General features: G+C 32.7%; 1 protein-coding gene across 3 annotated transcripts; it reads left to right on the forward strand.

Moving 5' to 3' along the window:
• Window positions 1–27,482, forward strand: ARL6 (ARF like GTPase 6). 3 transcript variants are annotated; one of them, XM_069472471.1, is made up of 9 exons: window positions 1–227; window positions 3,318–3,467; window positions 9,983–10,044; window positions 10,459–10,527; window positions 15,169–15,263; window positions 18,365–18,494; window positions 22,043–22,098; window positions 22,229–22,241; window positions 27,291–27,482. In XM_069472471.1, exons 2-9 carry the CDS (start codon window positions 3,345–3,347, stop codon window positions 27,322–27,324), a joined length of 582 nt encoding a protein of 193 aa, XP_069328572.1. In that variant the 5' UTR covers window positions 1–227; window positions 3,318–3,344; the 3' UTR covers window positions 27,325–27,482. The 3 variants fall into 3 exon arrangements, with proteins under 3 accessions (XP_069328572.1, XP_069328574.1, XP_069328575.1); XM_069472473.1 differs by lacking the exon at window positions 22,229–22,241; XM_069472474.1 differs by lacking the exons at window positions 22,043–22,098; window positions 22,229–22,241.
• The last annotated feature ends 352 nt before the right edge of the window (window positions 27,483–27,834 follow it).

Consider the following 27,834-nt stretch of genomic DNA (forward strand, 5'->3'; position numbering starts at 1 on the left):
AGGCGCCTGCTCAGCCACTGATGCTCCGGCTGATGCAGACGCTGCCAGTTCTCCCAACTTGTGGAGGCGTCTGTGCTCAGTACCAGGGATCCTTCGCGTGGAGGCATAGAGAAGAAGGCTGAGGGACTTCCGCACCAGATTTCCATCCCAGAGACCAAAACGAGTGAGTGCGTCCGTTCCTGTTTCTCACCAGTTCCTGGGCTCGCGGGACTAACCTCAAAAGCCAGGTATCTCCCCATCCCCGGTTTTTGTAGCCAGTGGCCACTCCCCCACCCCCGCCCCGTCGGTTTTAGAGTTCCTCTTTGCCCTTTCCCACGTTTTTCGCTCCAAGCAGGTAGTCGTTGCTAATGTGTGTGTGAGAGGTTAAAAAGAAGTGTGCTTATGCGGTAATAGGGGCCCTAGAAAACAAATTGAACTGGTTTGGGCGAATTTTTGTTTGGTTGGTTGATTTTAACATTGTTCAATTTGGTCCTTTTTACTTGGTGTGTGGAAAGTATAATTGAAATTTCATCATCAAAACCGAAAGCTAAATAAGAATGTTTATTTGGGGTACTAAGAGTATGCAGCAATTCAATCAACAAATATATTTAAGGTATACAAAGTACCAGTAATGGTGTTTTCTCTGCCCGACCACTATGTCTCTCTACAGCTTACCTTCTAACCTATTAACTGTGGATGACATCCTAATTCTTCTGGACTTTTCTGGCAACATGTAATCCTTCAGAAAGCAATTTTTTCAGAGAACAGTCGAGAGAATTTGGCTGTGTGCATAGAGAGGGGAACAGTAAGATAAGAAACTGGAAAGGTAGACTGGAGCCAGATTGTGAACAACCTTAAAAGCTATGCATGGAACTCTGAACTTTATTTTGAAAGCCAGTAGTTCTGAATACTGCCTGTCCATCAGAAACACTGTGTAGCTTTTAAAACTATGGATACCCTGATCTTATTCTCAAAAATTCTGTCTCAACAGTTGATTCCGGAGTGCAGCCAGGGTTGAGAATCATGGCTACGGGAGTAGGAAGCTACAGAAAAAAATTGTATCTCCCACTGTGCACTTAAGACAGGATAAATAAATGTTGAGTGTCTAGATTTTTCTTTTAGTTCCTTTACATATGCATGCAGAAAGTAGACTTATAAAAGGGAAATTATAATTACTGAAAAGATAGAAGTATATATGGCTTTATAATATTTATAAAGCAATCAGTAAATAGGATTATATGGTTTAGAAAAACTGACTTCTCTTGTAAATAGTATGTCCCAAAATATTTCAGTAACAAATATCAGGTGTTTGATGATCCCTGGAAAAGGGATAGAAAGTCACAATACAAGATACTATGAAAAATAAATATTCACCAAGCTCTAGACAACCAGTGCTTTTTAGTATATTCCCAGAGGGGAAAGATGTGAGAAGTGGCCATATTTCTAAAAAATGACCTCAGAATTGCATGAAAATATAAAATAAGCTGTAAGCATTTTTATCGTTATGTTTAGTTTAATAAATAAAGTAATAGCAAATTAACTTTGAATTAAGATGATCTATGTGAATTGTTTCACATCAGAAGGTAAATTTAAAATAAATTCTGCAAATGCTGCTACATAAGCTGAAATTGAAAAAAATGGATTGAGTGAGATTTGAATCCCTAATACCAGAAGAAAATTAGATTCAAGTGGCACAAATGGAAGTAACTGAGACCAAACCCATCCCTTGAGGAAGACAAATGTGGCTCTGTTATACACCCACTTTTGGGTATGGCACTGCACTGTTTGTTTTCTACACATCATTGAAACTCAGTTTTAAAATTTCTACCCATAATGATCTCCCACGGGGCCTAAGCAAAATGTCAACTATGCAACCTCCTTTCAGTTGCAGTTGTCTTTAAAGTCTCTTCTTGGCTAAATTGCTGCAGTGTCACATACTTCAAGGCATGCCCTTGCCTGGGATCATATGGAATGATGAATACTTAAGGAACTGTAATATGACAGGCCTATGGAATTTTAGATGGAGATGAGAATAAATCAGTTTGATGAGATGAATATTTAGAGAACTTTGAAAATGAATGTTCAGAAAGTAATGGGGAATATTTGATACACCGTTATAATGTGACAGTTCCTGCAACAGTTGGGGACTGGCAAAAAGGATAACTGTCCTCCTACCATATAGTAATGTTTTGGGGGATGACAGACCTAAAGCAAATTCCTTTGAAAAGTTTAGAAAACCTGAAGTATAAATTTAACAGTAACTTAGATGAATATAAACAGCCTTAAAGTTATCAAATAGCAAGCAATATGTCCACAGCAGTTTTATTTGAATTCAAAATACTCATATCATTGGATTGCTGGTAAAGTCTTTTAAAAAGTTTACATTAGAAAGAATTTTTTTCCTAAGAACTGATAGAGCTGAACAAACAAAATGGACACTTTGGGGACAAGTTAGCAAAGAAACTTTTGTGGTATTAGAGAAAACTAAATTAAAATTTAAGATCAGTGTTTACTTTCTTATTGTATACTAGTATGATAAGGTTCTTTTACATTAACACTTACAAAAAAACAGTAGGATGTTCCAGATAAGTTACATTTAAGAGAACAGATATTTAATAGGTTCAATAAATTTATGTGTATATATACATCACATTCTTCCCAAATGAATTTGTGGTGATTTACAAAGATATACGTAAGGGCTAAGGGGAAATACGGGTAAGAATATCAGGATTCTTTGCTTCTACTGATAGAAAACTGTACCCAAACTTAAAGTAACCAAGCAAGCAAGCAAAAGCTGTGAATTAATTATGACTTCATATTATTGCAAACTATTAACAGTGGGGCTGGCTTTGGGTAAAGATTTAGCTCAAAAGCTGTAGCTAAAATCTCAGTTTTTCTCTGCTCTCGGGTCTGCCTTCTGCTTTCTGAGCTTCAAGCATCAGACTCTACATGAACTCCATTGCCCATACATTGTTCCAGATTTTCTAGAAAGGCTGCAGCCTAATTAATAGATACTTTCAAGAATCACAATTAGCAAGACTGCCAGATGTCTTTAAGGTGACACTTTCTTCTTCAATATTGTAAATTACAATGAGAAATGTAGTTATTTCAAAGACATTATTCTGTGTTACCAGGTGTTATAAGCTGCAAATCTGCTATCAGTTAAGGCTCCTTTCTGGTAATCAGCTTATATTCTGTTTACTAAGTGCAAAGCTACATCGACATAGTTTTCACACTATCATTATATGCTTTTAAATTATTAAATTTTTTTATACACATGCCAATATTTTCTATACTTAAAGTACCTTTGATAATAAATATTTTTTTCTTACTTGCAGCTGGTTTGTAAATATTTGAATCACATTATGGGATTGCTAGACAAACTTTCAGGCTTGCTCGGCCTAAAGAAGAAGGAGGTTCATGTTTTGTGCCTTGGGCTGGATAATAGTGGCAAAACAACGATCATTAACAAACTTAAGCCTTCAAATGTAAGTATCTTTGTTAAATGCTTTATATATTTTCTGCCACTAAAAAAGTTAATATGCACAATTATTTTGTTCCACATTATGACTTCATAGTCATGTTATGAAATTCTGTTAACCTTGCAGTAACTTTTAAGTATCAGTCAGCCATAATTTGCATTTTTTTTTTTTTTTTGCAATATATAGGTAAATCTTGGTTATTAAACTGGAATATGCTTTTTCAAATGTCTTTTTTTCCTCAAAGATCTTCACAGATTTGCTGAGTTTACTTTTAGGTTGCATTGCCTTCTTTTTAGTTCCTTCTACAGGAGAAGCAAAACAGAGAAAGAAATCATTTTTATAGGTTCTATGGATAATGAGACAATTTTTCCCAAAAGTGTGGTATGCATATTAGTAATAGTAAGCAAGATAATTTTAAGCAATAATTATATGAACATACTATTTTAGTAACAGAAATATATAAAGCCAGCACATTCAAAACATTATATGTAAGTTATAGATAGATTCTGCTACATATAAAGAAAACCCACCTAACAGTGCTTTCCTAATTTCTGGTACCACTTCCTGGGCCTTATTCTTAGGCAGCTATCCTGTCTTATTAGAAAATTTGACCTCCAGGTCCTGAGAACAAAGTAATTTGCTTTGCCTTTTTTTTCTTTTGAAGATAATAGCCAAGGGGCCACTTGCAGTGGGCCTTCTTAAAAGGTTCCCAAATCTCTGTTACTCAGGTATAGATACTACGTTTGCTTCCTTCCTACTCTGACCCCAAGAAGAATCTCTTGTGAGCTTGTATCCACTACTGGAACATTATTTTTAATGAATTAAATGAATTAATTATAGAAATCTACAATGCTCTGATAGGAAAAGCCTATTTCATATAAAGTACACATCTCATTTTATTGTAAAGTTTTCCCATTTCGGGGGGTGAATAAAATCAATTTTTAGGTAAGTAGCTATTTCCTACACCCAAACTAGTTTTTAATATTAAGCTATCCTAATGTTTATTTACTATTGAAGTACTGAGGTTGCTGGCATTTTCTGAACTGAATAGGGAAAAAGGGAGGATATTTTAACCTGATCACTCTTTTCAAGAATCTAGTCTTAGCTGTCATTTTCTTAAAGACATACTCTGTATACCTTTCTTTTAAAATTTCAGTCTTTCCCCCATTTCCCAGCACTCATGCTCTCATCACATCATCCATTTTTATATTCTTTTTTTATTGATACATAATGGTTGTACATATTTATGAGGTACATGTGGTATTTTTATGCATGCATACACTGTATAATAATCAAATCAGGGTAATTTGGGTATCCATCACCTCAAACAGTTATCTCTTCTTTATGCTGGCAATATTTGAATTATTCTCTTCCAGCTATTTTGAAATATACAGTAGATTATTGTTAACTATAGCCACGCTACTGATCTGTTAAATACTAGGTCTTATTTCTTCTATCAGACTGTTTATTTTACCCATTAATCAACCTCTCTTCATCTCCCTTACCCCTCTTCACTTCCCAGCCACTGGTAAGCACTAATCTACCCACTGTCTCCGAGAGATCCACATTTTTATATCTTATATGTGAGTGAGAACATGTGATATTTGTCTTTTTTTACCTGGCTTATTTCACTTGACATAATGACCTCCAGTTGCTGCAAATGACAGGATTTCATGGTGTCTTATGGCTGAATAATATTCAATTGTATGTATATATATTTTCTTTATTCATTCATCCATTGATGGTCATTTAGTTTCATTCCATATCTTGGCTATTGTGAATGGTGCTACATTAAACATGAGATACAGAAATCTCTTTCTTTTTTTTTTTTTTATATGTATACTCAGCAGTGGGATTGTTGGATCATATGGTAGTTGTTCTTAGATGTTTGAGGAACCTCCATACTCTTTTCCATAGCGGCTATACTAATTTACATTCTCACCAACAGTGTATGAGGGTTTCTCTTTCTCCATATCCTCACAGTGTTTGTTATTTTTTGTCTTTTTGATAAAAGCCATTCTAACTGAAGTGAGATGATATCTCATTATCATCTTGATTTTCATTTTTCTGATGATTAATGATGTTCACCATTTTTTCCTATACCTGTTGGGTGTTTGTATGTCTTCTGAGAAATGTCTGTTCATATCTTTTTCAACATTTTTAAATTGAATTATTTGGTTTTTTTGCTATTGAGTTCTGTTATGTATTCTGGTTATGAATCCCTTGTTGGGTGGATAGTTTGTAAATATTTTCTCCCATTCTTTAGGTTGTGTCTTCACTTTGTTGATTGCTTCTTTTGCTGTATAGAAGCTTTTTAGCTTGATATAGTCCCATTTGTCTATTTTGGCTTTTGTTGCTTATGTTTTTATGGTCTTACCCAAAAAATCTTTGCCCAGAGTCCCCAGACCAATGTCCCGAATCATTTCTCATATGTTTTCTTCTAGTAGTTTCATAGATGTGGGCCACAGATTTAAGTCTATAATCTATTTTGATTTTATTTTTGTATATGGTAAGAGATAGGAATCTAGTTTCATTCTTCTGCGTATGGTTATCCAGTTTTCCCAGCACCATTTATTCAAGAGACTCTCCTTTTCCCAATGTATGTTCTTGACACCTTTGTTGCAAATGAGTTGGCTGCGAGGATGTAGATTTATATCTGCGTTCTCTGTATTGGTCTATGTATCTATTTTTATGCCAGAACAATGCTGTTTTGGTTAATATGGCTTTGTAGTATAATATATTTTGAAGTCAGGGAGTGCGATACCTCTAGCTATGTTCCTTTTTCTCAGGATAGCTTTGGCTATTTGGAGTCTTTTGTGGTTCCAAAATGAATTTTAGGACTGTTTTTCTATTTCTGTGAAGAATGTCTTTGGTATTTTGGTAGGGATTGCATTGAATCTGTAAACCGCTTTATATAATATAAACATTTTAACAATATTCTTTTGATGTGTGAGTGTGGAATGGCTATCAATTTTGTGTGTGTGTTCTCTTCAATTTCTTTCATCAATGCTTTATAGTGTTTTATTGTAGATACCTTTGACTTTAGTGAAATTTATTTCTAGGTATTTTAAAATTTTTTAGCTATTGTAAATAGGATTGCTTTCTTGATTTATTTTCACTGTTATATATAAATACTACTGATTTTATTAATAGTATGTTAATTTTGTATCCCCCAACCTTACTGAATTAATTTATCAGTTCTAACAGTTTTTTGGTGAAGTCTTTAGGTTTTTCTAAATATAAGATCATGTCATCTGCAAACAAGGCTAATTTGACTTCTTCCTTTCCAATTTTGATGGGTTTTATTTCTTCTGCCTAATTGCTCAGGCTAGAACAACATATGTACTATGTTGAATAAAAGTAGTGAAAGTGGGCATCCTTGTCTCGTTCCAGATCTTAGAGGAAAGACTTTCAGTTTTTTCCTTTCATTATATTAGTTGTGGTTTTGTCATAAATGGCCTTTATTGTTTTGAGATATGTTCCTTCTAACCCAGTTTATTTAAGAGTTTTTATCGTAAAACGATGTTGAATGTTTTGAATGCTTTTTCAGCATCTATTGAAATGATTATGTGGTTTTTCTCCTTCATTCTGTTAGTGTGATGTATCACATTTATTGATTTGCATATGTTGAACTATCCTTGACTCCCTGGGATAAATCCCACATGAACATGGTGAATGATCTTTTTCATGTGTTGTTGTATTCGGTTTCTTAGTATTTTCTTGAGAATTTTTACATCTATGTTCATCAGGGATATTGGCCTATAGTTTTCTTTTTTTATTGTGTACTTGTCTGGTTTGGGTATCAGGGTAATGCTGGCCTCGTAGAATGAGTTTGGAAGTATTCCTTCCTCTTCAGTTTTTTGGAATAGTTTGTGTAGAATTGGTATTAGTTCTTTAAATGTTTGGTATAATTCAGAAGTGAAGCCATCAGGTCCTGGGATTATCTTTGATAAAAGACTTTTTATTACTCTTTTGATTTTATTACTCATCATTGGTCTGCTCTGTTCAGGTGTTTTATTTCATCATGGTTCAATCTTGGTAGGTTGTGTATGTCCGGTAATTTATCCATTTCTTCTATGTTTTTCCATTTATTGGTATGTAGTTGTTCGTAATAGTTTCTAATAATGTTTTGTATTTATGTGGTACCAGTCTCCTTTTTTGTTTCTGCTTTTATTTATTTGGGTCTTCTTTCTTTTTTTCCCGGTTAGTTTAGCTAATAGTTTGTCAATTTTGTTTATCTTTTCAAACATTGATCATTGATTTTCAATTCATTGATCTTTTATATTTATTTTTTAGTCTCAATTTCATTTATTTGTGCTTTGACCTTTATTTTCTCCTTTTTCCCTACTAATTTTGGATTTGATTTACTCTTGCTCTGCTCATTCCTTGAGATGTATCATTAGGCTGTTTATTTCAAATCTGCCTGCTTTTTTTCCACCTATATAATTTTTTATTTCAGAATATTATGGGGGTACAAACACTTTGGTTACATAAATTGCCTTTTCACCGCCCAAGTCAGAGCTTCAAGGGTGCCCATCCCCCAGACAGTGCTCAGTAAACCCCTTAGGTGTGAATTTACCCAACCCCCACTTCTCCCTCCCACCTGCCTGACACCAGATGAATGTTACTTCCATATGTGCATATACATTTTAATCAATTAGTACCAATTTTTTGATGTAGGAGTTTATTGTTATAAACTTTCTTCTTGGTACTTCTTTTGCTGTATCCCATAGATTTGGTTATGTTGTGTTTTCATTTTTTTAAGAAATTTTCAAATTTCCATCTTAATTTCTACATTGACCCATTCATCATTCAGGAGCATGTTGTTTAACTTCCATGTATTTGTATAGTTTCCAAAGTTCGTCTTGTTATTGATTTCTGATTTTATTCCATTATTGTCAGAAAAGGTACTTGATATGATTTTGACCACTTTGAATTTGTTGCAAAATATTTTGTGGCCTAACACACGGTCTATTACGCAGAATGTTCCATAGGCTAAGAATAATGTGTATTTTACAGTTTTGGGATGATATGTCCTGTAAATATCTGTTAGGTTTGTTTGGTTTAAAGTACAGTTTAGGCCGGGCGCGGTAGCTCACGCCTGTAATCCTAGCACTCTGGGAGGCCGAGGTGGGCGGATCGTTTGAGCTCAGGAGTTCGAGACCAGCCTGAGCAAGAGCGAGACCCCACCTCTACTAAAAATAGAAAGAAATTATATGGACAGCTAAAAATATATATAGAAAAAATTAGCCGGGCATGGTGGCGCATGCCTGTAGTCCCAGCTACTCGGGAGGCTGAGACAGGAGGATCGCTTGAGCTCAGGAGTTTGAGGTTGCTGTGAGCTCGGCTGACGCCACGGCACTCACTCTAGCCTGGGCAATAGAGTGAGACTCTGTCTCAAAAAAAAAAAAAAAAAAAAAAAAAAAAAAAAAAAAAAAAAAAAAAAAAGAAATAATAAGGGTCTGACCAAGTTAGTGAGATAAGACAATAAAGCTTAGAGAATTATTATATATGGAATGTAAGAAAGGAGGAGTCAAGAATACCTTTGAAGCATCTGTATCAGAAATTGGATGGATTTTTATTTAAACAGAGGAACATGTTTGATGGTGGCAGTGCTAGGAGGCATTTGATGAGTTAAGTTGTCAAAATAACCCATTTTAATTGCCTATGGGACTTTTCAAAAGGTCTTCTGCTGTACTCCAATCCCCTCTTTCAGTCTCTTCCTTGCACAAAATTCCCTACCCTGGCTTTCAAGCCTCTACCTCTCTTACCTCAACATACCATTCTTTCGCTTACTCAATAAACTGTAGACATTCAGGCTTTCTACTTTTCCTGAGTGACAAGTTCCTTCCTGCCTTAGGATCATTGCACTAACTGATTCCTCTGACTGGAAGATTCTTTGCCAAGAACTTGTCATAGCTTTTCCCCTTCCTGTCATTCACTCCGGGGTCAGATGTCACCTTCTCAGAAAAGCCTTTCCTGAGCACCCTCTTCCATGCCACCATTCCCACCCCTTCCTGCCCTGCTGCCTCCCACCCCTAATTACCTTTATTTGCATTTATCACTGTCCAAAATTGTCTTCATTTTTTACTTTTTTTTTATTGTTCTTTACTTCCTCTAGCTTATAAAATCTATAAGAGCAGGGACCATCTAGACATGAGGGCAGTCTTGAACATATATAAACTCAATAAGTATGTGTTGAAAGATTAGAAAGTCCTGCATGTGAACTAGAGGTGACTTATTAAACCACTTAAAACATGTTAAGTCCTTGGTAACTTGCAGCAAGCCACAAAATGTTAATTAAGACATACAGCTTATGCAGATTCATAATTAGTAAACCTTAAACCTCTGTAAGGAATTTATACACAGTGGTCCTATTGAAAAAATGATAATTTTGTTTAATCCTGTCATGTCCTTAGTGGCAGATTTTAGAAATGGAAAATCCAAAACTTTTTATTTAACTTGAGGAAAAATTCAACTCTGATAATTGCAAATTCTGAACTTTGTCTTTTCTCTTAAAGGCTCAATCTCAAGATATAGTTCCAACAATAGGATTCAGCATAGAGAAATTCAAATCATCCAGGTAATTTACTTTATCCCTGTAACTAAGGAGTTGTGGGTGAAAAATAACAATATTAGATCTATTTGATCATTCCTCCTACTCTTAGAAAAAGTAAATTGTTGTTTCAGAAGCCTGTAGGTATTAACATTTGTACTACTACCTCTGGTTTATTTTTCAGAATTCAGAGTTAGGCAAACTCTGATCATCTCACTAGCAAAGAAAACATCTTTTTATGTTATTTATTTAAAATCATATTTATATTAAAGAATTCATTTTATGGACTTTTTTTACTTAAAAATTGGCCCACATTGAATATTATATATCAAGGGTGATTTCCTCTACGGAAAACAATTTAAAAGTTTAAGTAAAAGTTGTACTTTAAGTTTCATAGCTTATAATGTAGTCATGCTTTGCACTTTTTTTTTTTTTTTGTAGTTTATCTTTTACAGTGTTTGATATGTCAGGTCAAGGAAGATACAGAAATCTCTGGGAACATTATTATAAGTAAGTACGTTGTGAATGTTGCTTAACTAGATGGTTATATTTTATTAACAGTAATGATTAGAAATTCAAATGATATAGCTGAGTTGTATGTGTTTATTTTTCATATAATTTATGTATATTTTCTAAGTAAAAAAATATATAATCATATTTCACATGTTTCTCAAATGCTTCAGGTAGGTCTTTCATGACCTTAGGCTTTTGTGTGTAGTGTTCTCTCTGTTTTTAATGCCATGTTCTATCCTATTTGTCTTCAGTTTGAGCTTAACATATTCATGCTTTAACAACCAGTTCAAAAGTTACCTCCTCTGAAGTTTCACTGTTTTGCCAAGTTATTCTGTCCCCAGTGTTCACAGTACTTTGTCCATTTGCATCTCTGTAATCATATTTATGTCTTGAAATCATATACCATAACTCTTTCCTCTTTAATGAGAGTGAATTCCTCAAGGGAAGGGATTATTTCTTATTCAGATTATTTCTAATATAATGCTTAACATATAGGTCAGTAAATATTATTGACTAAATTGAATTAAAAATAACAATATTGTCTAACAATTGATCCTTTTGTTCTATGAGCAATTTTAAACAAGATATTTTTCAGCAAATGCGAATCAAGTGTTCACTGTGGGTTCTGCATTCTCGGGTTCAACCAATTGATCGGAAATATTTGGAAAAAAAAGAAATTCCACTAAATTTCAAAAAGCAAAACTTGAATTTGTCATGCACTAAGTACTACGTTGAATCCATGAGATTGAAATGATGTATAGGCATTATATTAGGTATTATAAGTAATCTAGAGATGATTTAAGTATATGGAAGGATATGCATAGGTTAGATGTAAATACTACACCATTTTATATAAAGGACTTGAACATCTGCAGATTTTGATATTCTAGGGGCGTCCTGGAATCAATCTCCCACTGATACTGATGGACAACTGTACTTCAGATTAACAGCTGCCAAGTTACTGGGACCCAAATGTATTATACCTTCTCAAGATTTGCATTAGTATTAAAATGAATGTGTTAACTTCTAATATTGGTAGGACTCCTTCATTTAGGAGCAATGTAACTCACCTTCAAAGTCTGAAACTTAAAAACAACATCTCTTGACTAAACTCCCTTTGTCATGAATTTCCTGTCTTGAAATTGTATGTGAGGACTGCCTGATTAGATTTAGATTTTGGTTGATTAACTCTTCCTGCTAATGTGAGAACAAGTATGAGATATGAACCAATGGAGATTTATTCAAGATATTCTTTTTAATGAGTAATTTAATAAATTGAAGGCCTATTTAAATCATATAGATTCAGAGTACTTCTGAGGTTGAGAGAAAGGAGAGTACTTCAGCTATGCTTGGAAAAAGAAAATTGGCAAGTTTGTGGTATTTTATGTAAAATTCTCTGAAGAAAAGTGGGATTTTTTTTTTTTCTTTTTTAGTTTTCAGTACAGGATTTTTAAATTCTTCCTCTAATTGATAAATAATTTCTTTTTTAAAAATATATTTACTTTAGCTATATTTAAAAAATACATTTATTTTAATTGCAATGAACAAAAATACCTAGAAAATAGTACTTCAAAAAAGGAAACTTTTTTTTCCTGATTTTAACTCCTTTTTCTTTAAAATCTTTTTGGAAAAAATCTATGAATTTTGAAATATTGTGATTAAATTGTAGATTGAGTCGAATGTTTATGGCAGCACCATTCACAATTGCAAAGATGTGGAAACAACCCAAGTGCCTATCAATACATGAGTGGATTAGTAAAATATGGTGTGTATGTCACACACACACCATGGAGTACTACTCAGCCATGAAAAAATGGTGAACTAATACCTTTTGTATTAACCTGTATGGAAGTGGAGACCATTCCTCTAAGTGAAATATCACAAGAATGGGAAAACAAATACCACATGTACTCACCATTAAATTGGAACTAATCAACCAACCTTATATACACATATGGAAATAACATTCATCAGAAATCAAGCAGGAGGGAGAGGGGAGGAGGGGATGGGTAAATTCACACCTAATGGGTACAGTGCACACTCTCTGTGGGAGATGGGCACACTTATAAAAGCACACTTAAAGTGTGCTTTTTTTGTACACAAAAGCAATTTATGTACAATTGCTTTTGTACATAAATGGTACAAAAGCAATTTATGTAACCAAAACATTTGTACCCCTGTAATATTGTGAAATAAAATAAAAATAAATTAATTAATTTTAAAAAATGTGGATTGATGACAAATGTGATTACTACTGAGAAGTGTACAATAATTTAAATTTATTTCTTCTATCTCTATATTTTTCTAATTATGAAAAAACAAATACATTTTAATCTATTAAACGGAAAAAGGGTTAAAAGATTATTAAAGTCTTCAAAGTGAGCCACTCCTTTGAGTCTGAATGTAATGTCTTCTTCAAAGTAATTTATAAATATCTGTTAAAATGAAAAATGTTCATACTCTCCAGCAACCATTTTTACTTTTAGAAAAGTATCCTAAAGCTAGGACTAGTGGCCAAAGGTATACATAGAAGGATGTGTGTTAGCATTGCTTATAATTATATTTTTTCATATCAATTATGTAAAGAAAAATATTATTCTTAATATGAATATGTACTTAGTATATAGTGTTAGTGGAATATCCACCAAACCATTAATAGCATTTGTTTTTGGGACAGCAAGATTACAACGAAAGTTTACTTTTTAATGTATATGATTCTATCATGTTAAATATTGTATACTTTTTGCATTTTATTCTTACAATATAGGAAAGTAATAAAGTATAAAATATAAGGGGTGTACATTTTTTTAAATTTGGAAAATACGGAAAAGAATATTTAAAAATTCACATAAAACTAGTAAATTCATCATTAAGCTTTTTGATATGTTCTTTTTTGAAATAAATAATTACATAAAGAGAAAGCAATCATCTAAATTATGTACCATGTGTAATTTTGTATCCTGCTTTTTTCAGTTAACATTCTATGATATGGGTGAATCAGGAAAAACATACAATGAATATAACTCTAACAGCTGTCCAATATTTTTTCATATAGTCATGCCAAAATTTGTTTACTTGTTTCTCTACTTTTGCCTTCTTCAATTTTGGAAGATTATAAACAATCCTTCAATTAACATCTTGTTGTATAAATCTTAGCCATAGTTCACAATTCCTTACAATGAATTCCAGAAACAAAATCACTGGCTCAAAGTGACTTTTAAAGCTCTTGCTAGATATTTCTGATTGTCCCAGTTTCTACATCCACTACTAATAATCTAATAATAATATGACCATGATAATCTATTTGCATTGTCATTTTTTAAATGATAGCAAGTGGTATATAAAAAGTTTTATTTTTATATTCATTTGATTTATTTGATTACTAGTGACATTCAACTTTAAAATTTTAATTTATGACTGAAATAAGTGATTCACAAAAAATATATAGATGTCCAATTAATATATGAAAATATATTAAACCTCACTAGCAATTAATGAACTACAAAGCAAGATAATATGCTCTTAGAATGGCAAAGATTGAAAAGAATTATAATAGCCATTGCTGGCAAGGGAGTGGGAAAAATACTGATAGTCATATAAATTCATACAGCAATGCTGGAGGTCAGTTTGCCAATGTTTATCTAAAACTTTATGTATGTAGTTGTAGAAATTTTACTCCAAAGAAAGAAATCTTCAAGCATGAAGGACTTTTAGAATAAATGTACATAGGAGGATGTTTACCCTAAAGTTTTTTACAATAATGAGAATTGGAAATAATCTAATAGTCCAACAACAGAGGTTTGACACAAGTTTCGATGATACGTTCATGCAACGGAATACTTTATAACCATTAAAAGAAAGGTGCGGAAAAATCAGTGATTTTTGAAGTGCTAATATGATCCATTAAATCCTTAAGTGAATCCTTAAATCAGTTCACTGGCTATCAGCTTAAAAAAAAAAAAAAAAACGAAATAGAATAAAATAAAAGCTATTTTTAAGTATCGTTTCAGAAAGACTTTTATTTCACGTATATTTATGCATACTTGTGTATCTAGTGCATCTAAATGTAAAATGTCTTTCTCACTATGGTTCATGGTAAAAAATATTTGAGAAACACTCTAGAGGTCTAGAGTTTCTTATAAAAGTAGTTCAAACAATACTGTAAAAATAAATCAAGAAAATTTACATATATATCACAAAGGCAAGGTAAAAAACAGCCGGATTCCATTTTAAATACAGATGTAGATATTCACATGTAATAGACACAGAGAAGTATCAATTGATTTATACCAAAATATTAATAATGACTGTATCTGTGTAATAGGGTTATGGTTTTTTAAGTCATTTTTCATCTTTTAATTTTTAAATGAAAATTTTATAAATATGAAATAGCATTAAATTTACCATATTATGGAAATGAAAAATATACATTGAAATAAATTAGTTATCCATGAAATACAACTAATGGTTAATATATTAATCAGTCATATAAACTATAATAATAAAAAATCAAAATCTCTGATAAATGGACATAGGATATGAAGAGATATTACATAGGTTAGGAAATGCAAATGGATAACAAACATAGAAAAATTTATAAGTGTAGCTTTAATTTTTCTCTTTCTTTATATTATGCAGAGAAGGTCAAGCCATTATTTTTGTCATTGATAGTAGTGATAGATTAAGAATGGTTGTGGCCAAAGAAGAACTTGATACTCTTCTGAATCATCCAGGTATGTGTGTGTGTCTTCCAGTCTACGTTATCTGTGGTTTGGGGTCCTTTTGTGTGTGATATTGTTTTCTTTGGTATCAGCAAAAAGTACTTCTTACATTATATAAACATCTTTTATTTAAAATTTTGAATTTCAAAACATTAGTTATATAGAATTTATAATATATTTACCTACATCATATTTTTAAAATTTTAAAGCTTTTTGCAGTGTTCTTGAGGTCTCCAACTTTTATTTTCTCAAAAATAAATATGCCCCTTTTTTTCTGATTACAGAAATATGTGACAATAGCAAAAAAAAATCAGATGGAAAAAGAATAAAGAAGAAAATTAAAATCTGTGTTTCAACAACCATTAAAATTATTTTGGTTTCTATATTTTCATGCATTTTTCTGTGTGTATCATTATGTGTGTATGTGTGTGTGTGTGTGTGTGTGTGTCTATCTTCCAAGATAAAAGTATATTGGTGTTTTTTCTTTTATAGTTTTTTTAACATACCATACCATACACAAATGCACACATGCATACACACAGCCCCCCAAAATATCCACAGGGGTCAGGGCTTTGGGAGACGGTTATTGTTATTTACCAAAATGGGATTATATTCTTTACACTCTTTTGCATCTTCCTATTCTCAATTAGCACTTCATGATGGAAATATTTCGAAGACAAATTGTATACAATTATGTAATTGTTCTTTTTAATGATGCCTAATGTGGTGTACTATGAGCATACCATAGTTTATTCGGTCATATACCTTTTCATGGATATTCTTCCCCTGCCCCTTCCCCCACCGCTATAGACAATGCTCTAGTAAGTATTGTGGAACTTTACATTTCTAGCCTTACTCAAGTCAAAACAATTAAGTAGTATTTGTGCTAGGACTTTTTAAAAAAAATAGTGGTTTAAAAGATTTGTGAGTTTGTTAGAAATGGAATGGAAATAGTGTGGAGCATTCTAACAGTTCTTTTTTTTTTTTTTTTTTTTTTTTTTTTGAGACAGAGTCTCGCTCTGTTGCCCGGGCTAGAGTGAGTGCCGTGGCGTCAGTCTAGCTCACAGCAACCTCAGACTCCTGGGCTTAAGCGATCCTAGTGCCTCAGCCTCCCGAGTAGCTGGGACTACAGGCATGCGCCACCATGCCCGGCTAATTTTTTGTATATATATATTTTAGTTGGCCAGATAATTTCTTTCTATTTTTAGTAGAGACGGGGTCTCACTCTTGCTCAGGCTGGTCTCGAACTCCTGACCTCGAGCGATCCACCCGCCTCGGCCTCCCAGAGTGCTAGGATTACAGGCGTGAGCCACCGCGCCCGGCCCATTCTAACAGTTCTTACACTTAACCACAGTATGTTTTGTATTTTTATTGGAGAATCTCAAGCTATTCAAATTTTTGGAAAAAACTTACACAGCCTATACTTTTTATGTGACTTTTTCACTTTAAAACTTAATCAATTTTGTATCTGAGTTGATAATGCATTTTTGATTATGCAGTCCCTTTGTGTTAATCTTTCCACTTTTCCCCCAAAAAGTGTTGGAATGTTGACCAATAAAATGAAATAGTTCCTACAAAAATCTGTTTCAAAAACAATCAGAACATTGGCTTCCTCAGATGAAGCCTTGTCTGTGTATCTTTATGTATTAATTCTTTTATGTTATGGGATACATTCGCAAGGGAAGAATTTCTGAGCTGAAGTATATATGAACTTTTTTAAAAAAATGCAAGATGATACAAAGTTTTTGAATAGCAAAAGGTACCATATGCAGTCAAAGACAGATGAATATATTGCAACACATATCATAGCTACAGGGCTATTTCTGTACTACTTGTGTTCCTACAAATTGATATGAAAGTAAAAGCTTAATAGAAAATGGGGAAAAGATATGGCAAAATAGGTCAACAAAAAAGTAAATTTAAACATTTTTTGAATATATGGAAAGAATATTCTTGGCCTTTCTCAAAAAAAATGCAAGTACATACATTACGATTACGCTTCTTACCCATCGTATGAAAATATCAAAAGGTTTGATAGCACTCTTTTGGCTAGGGGATTGAAAACACTCATTCTTATACATTGTTGTTGAAATGTAAATTGATGCAGTTTTTCACTATCTATCAAAATAACAGTTTAAATATCCTTTGACCCAGCAATTCCACTTCTCAAATTTATCATAAAGATATACTGACCTATGTGCAAAATTACCTGTGTACACATTTATTCATTACAGTATTGTTTGTAATTGTAAAGATAGCAAATATATCTCAGTTGAGTACTGGTTAAATTATGGTACATAGTAGTAAAAGAAGGAATATTTCATAACTTAAAATAATGAAGCAGCTACTCTATATGTACTAATATGGGACCATCTCCAAGATAGGTAATTAAGTGAAAAAATAAACGTATCATGAGATTGGTCTGCTGCTCTTTGTATGAAAATAATATATAACAATTGTGTTTGCAAGTATAAAAAATATTTCTACAAAGATGCCAAGACATTGATGTTATGGGTTGTCTTTTCTACAGAGGGAAATTGGATGGCCTGGGACAAAAGTAGGAGGGAAATTCTTGTACTGTATACCATTTTGGGTCTTCTGTGTTTTGAACTATTTCAATGTATTATCTATTCAAAACAATGCAAATTGTTTCCAAAATTGTAACAAGGTAAAAATATCTTGTTAAAATATCTAGCTTGTTACTTGTAATACTGTGACTAAAAGCTAAAATTAGGATACAGCTTCTCTTCTACTTGAAGTTTGCCTCCTTTCTGTTCACATTGAAAAGGAAACAAACAAAATATTTGACCCTTTTGTGTAGGTGCTTCTTTGTGTTGAGCTCCCGACTCCCACCCTACTCTTCTTTGGTTTAAAGTTCCTAAACAGAGGGCAGAAGGATGGTCTTAGGAAGAAATATTTTTAAAATTTTCTTTTCTTTCTTTCTTTTTTTTGCTCAGATACATGCCTGACAGGATGTGTCTTTAAATGTTTATGTATGTGTGATATAGAAAGGCGTGATTGGAAAATAATTTCATGGATTTCAGTTTTAAAGATTTGGGGCAAAGTGACTCAAAAAGCTGGAAGTGTGATGATAGTCTTGTTTTCTCTTTTAGATATTAAACATCGTCGAATTCCAATCCTATTCTTTGCAAACAAAATGGATCTTAGAGATGCAGTGACATCTGTAAAAGTGTCTCAATTGCTGTGTTTAGAGAACATCAAAGATAAACCATGGCACATTTGGTAAAGTTTTATGTTTACTTTGTATGTTATCTTTTTGAAAAATCTCGAAGCTTCAGGGTTTTCTTCTGACCTCAGGTAGAATATAAGCTAAGAATTTTGTTTTATACAGCTGTGGTGTTACAGATATTCATGAATAGATTACCGTTAAAACCTTTTCAAATATTTTTGGGGATAGAAAAATATAAACACCTCTTATAATGGAATAACTTAAAAGCTCACTTACTCACCCATTATACCTACACTGATTTCCTTATGCACATGGAATCAGCCAAGCACAATTCTACCCTGGGGCATTGTGTACTTGTGTCCCCCTACTTGTCTGAATCATTTTCTAAAATAATTTTCCTGGCTTGCTGTTATACTTCAGGAGAGTCACTATTACTATGTGACTTCTTTTCTTCTTCTTCTTTTTTTTTCATTCACTTCAGTAACCCCTATAATAGTGATTGTACCTGGTATATAATAGGTACACAACATTTGTTAAAAAGAATAAATAGAAATGGAAATTTTTATTTTATTTAGACATACTAATAAGGTTGAGCTCTTAAATAAATGGTCTCTGAAGTTATTATGCATTGTTTATTTGGAAAACAGTCTCTTACTAATATATTTAACTTCAATATGCCTTTCTCCCAACATATTCCAACAAGGATAGGCAGAGATTACATATTATATAGTCTAGCACTACCTTTTTAATCTCCCTTCTACCCACCTACCCACCTACCTCTCCCTGTTGCAAGAAGTCCTTTCCTTGCCAGAGTTTTCCCCTTTTTAAAAGAAAGTATATAAATATGCGGAAAGGTTGGACATAGAAGCAGAAAAATCCACTGCCTCTAGAAGGGAAACTAGAATATGAAGCAAGGAGGTAATGACACTCAGAAAAGAACTTTAAGAGCTAGTTTTGGTGCTGAAACAGTAATAGCACACAGCATGAGAAAGCCCTGGAAACTCTGTAGTACTCAAGGTTTCCAGCACCTCTCCCCAAGAGCAAAACACTTCATATCTCAAGAAGTAAAACCTTCCTTACTTTGCTATCAGAGGAAAAGTAAGTGTTTAAGAAGTTATTCTCGAGTTGGAATTTGAGGTCCTGTGGTATTTAATGGATAAGGAAAGGTGGGATTTTGAATAGAGAAACATTTTGAGATAGAAGCTTTGTATTTCTCTAAGTCATACCTCAATTGATTACCTCTGAAGTAGAATAATTTTTGTATTGTATTAAGTATTGTGACTACTTTGATAGAAAGTGCATGTTCAAAAACAGTCTAATTGTTAAAAGAGTCTCTTTCTACTTAAAATAATTAGCAGTTGAATTTTAAAAGATCTATTTATTCCATTGTGACATCTCAATATTTCTCTGTGAAAGAAAAAGTAATGTCCTGGTACTATAAGGATGTGGAATGTTATATTGCCAGTTTTTATATTTTCTGTATAACTTGTAGAAGAATGCCAAGTATTTCTTTTTATGTTGTCTATAATTTTGACTTCTCCTTAATTCACACTGGACATCTCTTGTTCACATTAGAGTTTCATTTGTTAGGTTTGTTATTTTAGGGAATATTTTTTAAAGCGTATATAAAATTGAAAATTTATATACCCTTCTTTTCCCGTTTTAGATATAAAGGTCAGTGATAGAGAGAAAATATTGCCTGTCCCTTGCCTTAGGTACAAGTAAATTTAATAGGCAATAAAAAAAAAAAAGATCATAGAAAAGTATAGTCCGGTAAATTAAAGAAAAATTTTGTGATTTATGTTTGACTCTTGTACCAAACATAGAGTCAACTCTGATTTTCAAGGTCTGATTGTATTATTCTTCATGCATGTTTTTTGGCTTAGTCTCTGGCATAATATATATGTGTTTAATTTTTTTCTATCTTGAGGGGGAGACAGATAATGAGTAAATAAGTGTATAAAATATCAGCTAAGAGGATGAAGAAAAATAAAGTGTGAGAATAAGAGTTGTTCTGTCTCTAAGACCTAATTGAAGTCACGGAACAATTCATGTGAAGCTTTGAAGGAATAGTTTCCCAGATAGACCAGCAAGAAAAAGGCTCTTGGATGAGAATGTATCTGGTATGTTCCAGGAACAGCAAGAAGTCCAGGCTGGCTAGAGCAGAGCCATCTAGGAGAAAATTGTAGGAGATGAGGCCACTGAGAAATAACCAGGGACTATTTCACAGAAGACTTTGTAGAACAGAGTGAAGACTTAGACTTTTATTCTTATGATTTGAGAGGAAAGGTAACATGCAAACATTTGGGACTTTTTAGGAGAAGATGCAGGGTTTTTAGTAGGGTAGTGATACCTCCACCAGAAGGGAAGGATTTCTTTATTGTATTACTTGTTTGGAACTTTAGGTATGTGTAATACCATAACCTTTCTTGATTTAAGTATTTCAGTTACTGATGTGTTTTGCTATTACTATGGATAATCAATAGTTTGCTTTGAATAATTGTGTATCTCATGCTGTTTGTTTCTGTCTTCCTATTTTAAAATAATTCCAAGATATGTCATATTCTTAGTCTCATAAGTAATTTTTTAGAAGTGATTTCTGTTTGGATTAGTTTCAGATTTTAAAGTCATGGTTCACCACACTAAAGGAAGCCCAATTATTCAGAAAATCTAATTTTTTGGAGGTATATATATATATATATATATATCGCTATTATACAGTCATTATATTTTGAAAAGAAATGACTGGATCAGCAACATGTTATGAGAAACTACCAGTCTGCATTTTTGAAAAAGATTATTTGGTGCTCTAAAAGTCCTCTGACTTTTATTATTTTAATTTTTATACTTTATTATGATTATATATAAAATGTCACCATAAGGCTTTAAGTGTATTAAAGAATGGAAAGACAATGGAAGAGATCCCATTTTAGGTGTTTTATATATAGACCTCAAATATTTAATTTTCACAATAACTGTATTAGGTCAATGGTAATATTTCCTCATTTCACAGGTGCTAAAACTGAAGACAGAAGAAGATCCCTGCAGCTAGTAAATATAAAACGATGATTCAAATCTACTGAGTTTTTGTTTTATTTTCCCAGCTTACCAAAGCTATAATTATGGGATTATACCCTTTAGATATCAAATTCCATTTTAAATAAAGTGTCTCTATCCTATGGCTATGTACTATAACCTAAGTCAAGCATTTCTTGTTTATTTTTTTTTTAAGTCAAGCATTTCTAATAAATAAATGCTATTGAACCATTGGGGCTGGGCAAAGTAGAATAGTAGACTCTATAAAACTTTTCCACTACTGTTTTGTTAATGTCAGTCTATTTATAACTATTTCTAGGATAATAACTTTTTAGTGATATACTTTTCAAAATATCTATAAAAATTATAAATAATTTCCTATCTTGCTTCTGAACACTCACAGACTTTTATTTTTTATTTATATTACATATCAATGGTTAACTAGTTTTGCTCAGATATGTGTTACTATAATATATTAATTTTTCATATAGGAAAATTATAATCCTTTATTCTTGAGTTTTATGCTATAATGAAATGGATATATTTCTTATGGATTTTATTGCAGTGCTAGTGATGCCATAAAAGGAGAAGGATTGCAAGAAGGTGTAGACTGGCTTCAAGGTACATCACAAAATATTATGTAACTTCAGCCTTTGTTTCCTTTCCATTCATATTTTTATCTCTTTTTTTAATTTTATTTTTATCATATCATTGCCTTTTTCCTCTTGTTTCCATTTATTTCTGCTGTCAGAAAAAACAATACAGTAAGTATTCAATACCTTGCTCCATTTATTTCTACCACATTTTTTTCTAATGGATTTACTTATATAAAGTGTTTGCATCTTTACAGTCAGTATATATAACAAATCTAGAAAAAATTTTAATTTATGGCAACAAATTTCTGTCAGATCTAGTAATAGAAGCACCTTTACGTTTTGGGACAAGTGTCAGACCTTACTGTCAATAGCTAAAATATGAATTACATGTATCTTTTAAGAATCATGCTGTACTCCATATGTAACTCCATTTATACATAGCATGTATACACAACTTTTAACACTTACAGTTAGTATTATAAATACTACTTTATTGACATTTTGTATATTTTCAGTTCTTGTGTTATTCATCAAAATAGTTGTCATAGGTTGGTACAGGCTTACTATATCAGGGAATAAATTAAGATATATCATTTTCCCTAAGGTTACATTGTCTACTGGCCATAGGAATGGCATAAAGCACACAGAGCAATAGACAGATGGATGTGAATGAAACCAAGTTCTGTAGGTCTTTATTGCGGGATTCTGATGGCTAGGTCAAAAATTTCCAATGTGAGCATAACAACTGAACATCATCCTATTGGGAATCTCTCTGCCCTGAGCAAGGGTGAATAAGAAGACATTATAAATTCTAGTTGTAATCTTGTGGTTATAAATTCTTCTATACTAACCTTCTGATGCCAGTTATGTGGGAATTTTTTTCCTCTTCTGAATATTGGGAACAACAGCAGGATGTAGCACATATCAGGGTGAATCTAAGAGAAGCCTGTTTGCCCCTGCATAAAAAGACATAATATTTCTTTGTTTTAAAGTACTAAATAAACATTTCATAAATAGTTGTGTTATTAGTAAAATATTGTGTGTTAGTTAACTGCAGAGACTACTGTATTTCACTCTTCTTTGTATTTATGTAGTTGTCATGACATTTACTACTAACCTGCAAGGAACATTCTAATCATCTTTTACAATTAAGTAAAACTTAATTGAGAACCTCTAGTACTTTTAAGAGGAACCAGTGGGATTTTTCTGTGAACCCACTGACTGAGTTTCTTAGACTGTGGTAGAGAAGTGGTAAAGGTTATGGCATGGATTCCCACCAGAAACAGATTATAGAGCAGATACCAGAAGCATATTTTCAGCCTGGAATTCTTTTACAAAGTGCTTACCCTTGATCACAGTGAAGATATAGCATGGATGGAAACCCTACTATCACTCATGATAAAGTAATTCAAAGCACAGTACTTACTGAACATAGGTTGATGGACTTAGGGGTTTTAAACTGTAGCTCTCACATCCTTCCCCCCACCCTGCACCCCAGTTTTATTTTGTCTGTAGCAATCAGACCACTAGGTGTCAGTAACGATCTAACATCAGAGTACTAATTGCCAACTCTGGTCTTGCTACCTAATTTTTTGTTTCTTCGACTTTTCTGATCCATTATCCATCTTACCTCCCAAGTCTTTGTAAAGAAGGCACATTGTTGGAAATAATTTTGTGTCCTTGTGTTGTCATATTACTTTATGTACCCTTTACAACAGTCCTCTGGAAGGTAAGTAGTATTGTACATAGAACAGGATGTACATAGAACAATCCCTGTTGTACATAGACATGGACTAGTAGTAAAAAGCCCAGCACATTTATTTCACTACTTATTAATTAACCTCTCTACCTATTAGCTAATATATCTTATTATCTTGTGAAGATCTGTAAAATTAGAAGACAAAATGTCATAAATTGTTTTACAGATTAAATTAGATACTGTATGAGTTAAAGTACCTAGCATAAGAAAATACTCAATAAATGTTAAGTTTACCCTTTTACCTAACAACTTTATTTAACAGAGGAGGAATGTAAATACATAGATCAAAAAATCTATCAGTTTGCTTTCAAATAGAGGATGTTTTATTCATATTTCCAATGTAATAATTTACATTTTCATGTTTCCACCTGTCTCTCAATTTGCAAAGAGATAAAAACCTATTTTGCAAAATAAGTAGTAATAAATATAGGAGACTAGTTTGTGTTAGCCAAAGGCATTTATGTAAATCTGTGAAAGAGGTTCCGAACTTACAGCTCTTCATTTTGCTTCCAGAATTCTGAAATTTCCTAGCATGATAAACAAGAAGGTCTTTGGTTCATTTTGTGCCAAATTAATCTTATTATTTTAAGTTTAAGGTTGGAAACTTTTTGGTGAAATATTAAATGACACATTTAATGAGATGATTCTTTTCTCTTTTGGAAAGAGTCTCAATAATTACATATATACAATAATTACAACTCAAAGACAAAAACCCTTGAGTAAACTATTAAGTATTTTTTAAGTCACCAAACAATATATGGAAACTATTGCAGAACTATAAATTTTCTAGCTCTGAAACTTTCAAATGAGGTATTTTTTTTAAAGAAATCTTCCCAAATAACTAATGAAGCTTATTCATTTTATCACTCAAATCTGCATGGAAAAGGTTAATAATGCTTCCAGATGTTGATGTTAGACTTTTATAAACTATGTGCATGAGGATTCCAATGAAAGATAGAGGATTGAACTTACACACTTAATTTCATCCCCTCCCCAGCTCTCACTAACAATAAAGGGACTTTTTAAAAAGACATTAACCTACATGAGGAAAAAGAATGGAAATGGTGAAAATGGCAACCAAATTTTGAAAACTGGATATCCAATGAATATTGAATGACTTAACAGACCTGAGAAAGCTGAGTTCTCAGCAGGGGAAAGCTGGAAAGCAGCCTAATTTACATTGCAGATCCTTGCAAAGGCTCAGAATTGGTGGACATTAAAAATAAGGATGAGGGCATAGCTGAAGAGAGAAGAACATAGTTGAACATCCTTCCCCGAAAGAAGATTGAAGGTTTGTTCTTTGCAACGAGTCAAAGAGAGTGTCTCTGGACTGGAAAACCTTAGGTATACAACCCTCTTTTGCCTTCTCCTACTTCTCCCAGAAACACTGGCAGTAGGCAAGAGATAGGAAGAGTCATCTTTTAGGAATCAGACTAGCCTAGGAAAAAATAAAACTAAAGGTATTAATATCAGAGATTCCCAAGGAAATGGCTTAGCCAGACACACTAGAATGAAGACCACATTTGACAAGCTTCATACAGATTTCTGAATTCCAATCAGCTTTTTAGTGTTCACTCATATGAGCAGATGGAAAAGGGTCACCAGGCATTTGAGAATGAAAACATTATGAAAAATATAGAAATGTAAACAAACAAACAAGAAAAGCGACTCAGAAGAAGTAGAATTTATGTAGGGGCATTTCATAAAACTATTAGTATCTTGAAAGAGATAAGAGAAGATATTTCTTGAATAAGACCACAGTACAGCTTGAAACAAAAATGAAAAAGTTAGTTTTTGGAAAATAAGAATAGAATAATAGAATTGAAAAATTCAATAAAAAAGAAGATGAAATAGAGACAGTCTTCCAGAAAGTAGAGCAAAAAGACAAAGAATAAACATTGGAAAGAGAAGAAAGTGAGAGGCTATGTTCAGGAGGCCCAATATCCAAACAATAAGAAATTCAGAAAGAGAGAACAGAGAAAATAGAGGGTAGCAAATTATCAAACAGTGTTTTCCAGAACTGAATGATCAGTTTTCAGTTGAAAAGCCTCTCAAGAGCTCAATGAAGTGGATAAAAATACTCCCACCCCAACATGTGTCATTATTAAAATTCAGCACTACAAACAGGACATTCTGCAAGCTTCCTGAGAAATGAAAAACTCAATAAAAAAGAGAAAAAAGTAACAGATTTTATGTAAAGGATGTGGAAGCAGAATAACATCAGATTTCTCAACAGCAACAATTTGGAAGCTGTAAGATAATTGAGCAATGCCTGAAAAAGCCCAAGAAAGAAATAGTGGAATTATATTCTCAGGCAATATCAGATAGGCAATTGTGACAGTAGGATACAGACATCTTCAACTCTGTAATGTCTCAAAAATTACTTCTTATGCCTTTTACTAAAGTAGCCACTGAGAAAAGTACTCCTTAAAATCAAGGAAATAAAGAAGAGAAAAATAAGGGCTCATGAAACAGGAAAACTGACACAAGAGAGTGGGGGAAGGAATCCCCAGGATATTAAAATGGAGATCCTAGAATGATAATGAAAATAGATGTCCTAAGAAAACAACTGGTCTAAGACAGAGAGTTTTGTAAGTGTCTAGGGGAGAGTTCTTCAAAAAGATGAAATTGATGGACTTTTTAAATGTGCTTCTTTATGATAAAGGTTTAAACTGTGAGAGTAGTATGATTGCATTAGTGTTTAAATATATTTTTAAAAAAACTAAACAGATGAGTTGGATGGGGTGGCTAGACAATTATTAACTCCAGGGGGAACAAAAAGTAGTAGAGGAAAGGAAATGTAACCATCTGTCTCAGCTGTGAATAGCACTTACATAGTTATCATATTGATAATGACTAAATTACTATGTTAGGAGAATAGGAGTATTAGAAGTATTGTGAGGATTTCATAGGAGCAGTGTGGGAATGTGAGAGATCTGAAGCCTCATATTGCATTGAAGGAACTGATATTTCAAGAAGTATTAATAATAAAAGTATATTATTTAAAGATACACAAGTATTCACCTAAAATAGAGTTGAAAGTAGTTGCCTCTGCAAAGGGAAGAAGAAGAGATGAAGCAAAGTACTTATATTTTTCATAGGAACCTTGTAGAACTCGTTGACTCTTTAAGTGCATGTACAACTTTGATAAAAATAAAATCTACAATACAAATTGTGCTTTTAAAAAAGCAGGTGTAGCTGGGCATGGTGATGCATGCCTATAGTCCCAGCTACTCAGGAGGCTAAACTAGGAGGATCACTTGAGGCCAGGAATTAAAGTCCAGCCTGGGCAACATAGGGAGACCCCATCTCTAAAAAAAATAAATAAAAAATAAAAATTTTAAAAAGCAGGTATATGCATAAGCTTCTACCATGTTGTATAGATTTGTCTTAGATTACTTTAGAAAATAGATTTTACCCTACACAGACTGATAATTTTTGTTTGTTTTTGTTATCAGATCAGATCCAGGCTGTGAAGACATGAAAAGATAACATTTGGAAACCCCAGCAATTTTCAATTCAAGGAATGTATCTAAGGCAAATTGAATACTTTACATTTTTTTAAAGATATCTATGTATCTAAGAATACTTTGTAATCTTCTGCTTGCATTTTTGGACTCTGAGCTTTTTAAGAAAATAGGACTTCAGGTATGCTAATCTGGCCATTAATTATTTGAAAACTAAGTCCTCCCACAAAAGGGCTCCCTAGAATTATCAACTTCTTAGTAAAGCTCTGCATCTGATTAGAATGTTTAAAAGTCAAAGTTATAAGCCATCTCAGTATCCCATCATGATTTATGATATCTTTAATATGTTTTATTTTTTAAATTGTCTTTTTTAAAATTTAGTTTATGGTATGACTTTGCAGTATGAATTGTGCTTGTGAAAAAGAACTTTGAATATCTATAAGGTACCATGGGTAATTAATATATATTAAATTTTTACTATGTGTCACTATCAATAAAACAAAATGTACTAACTAGTGTGCTTTTCTTTATGCTG

The sequence above is a fragment of the Eulemur rufifrons genome, chromosome 7, assembly GCF_041146395.1.
Source record: "Eulemur rufifrons isolate Redbay chromosome 7, OSU_ERuf_1, whole genome shotgun sequence".
Taxonomy (NCBI): Eukaryota; Metazoa; Chordata; class Mammalia; order Primates; family Lemuridae; genus Eulemur; species Eulemur rufifrons.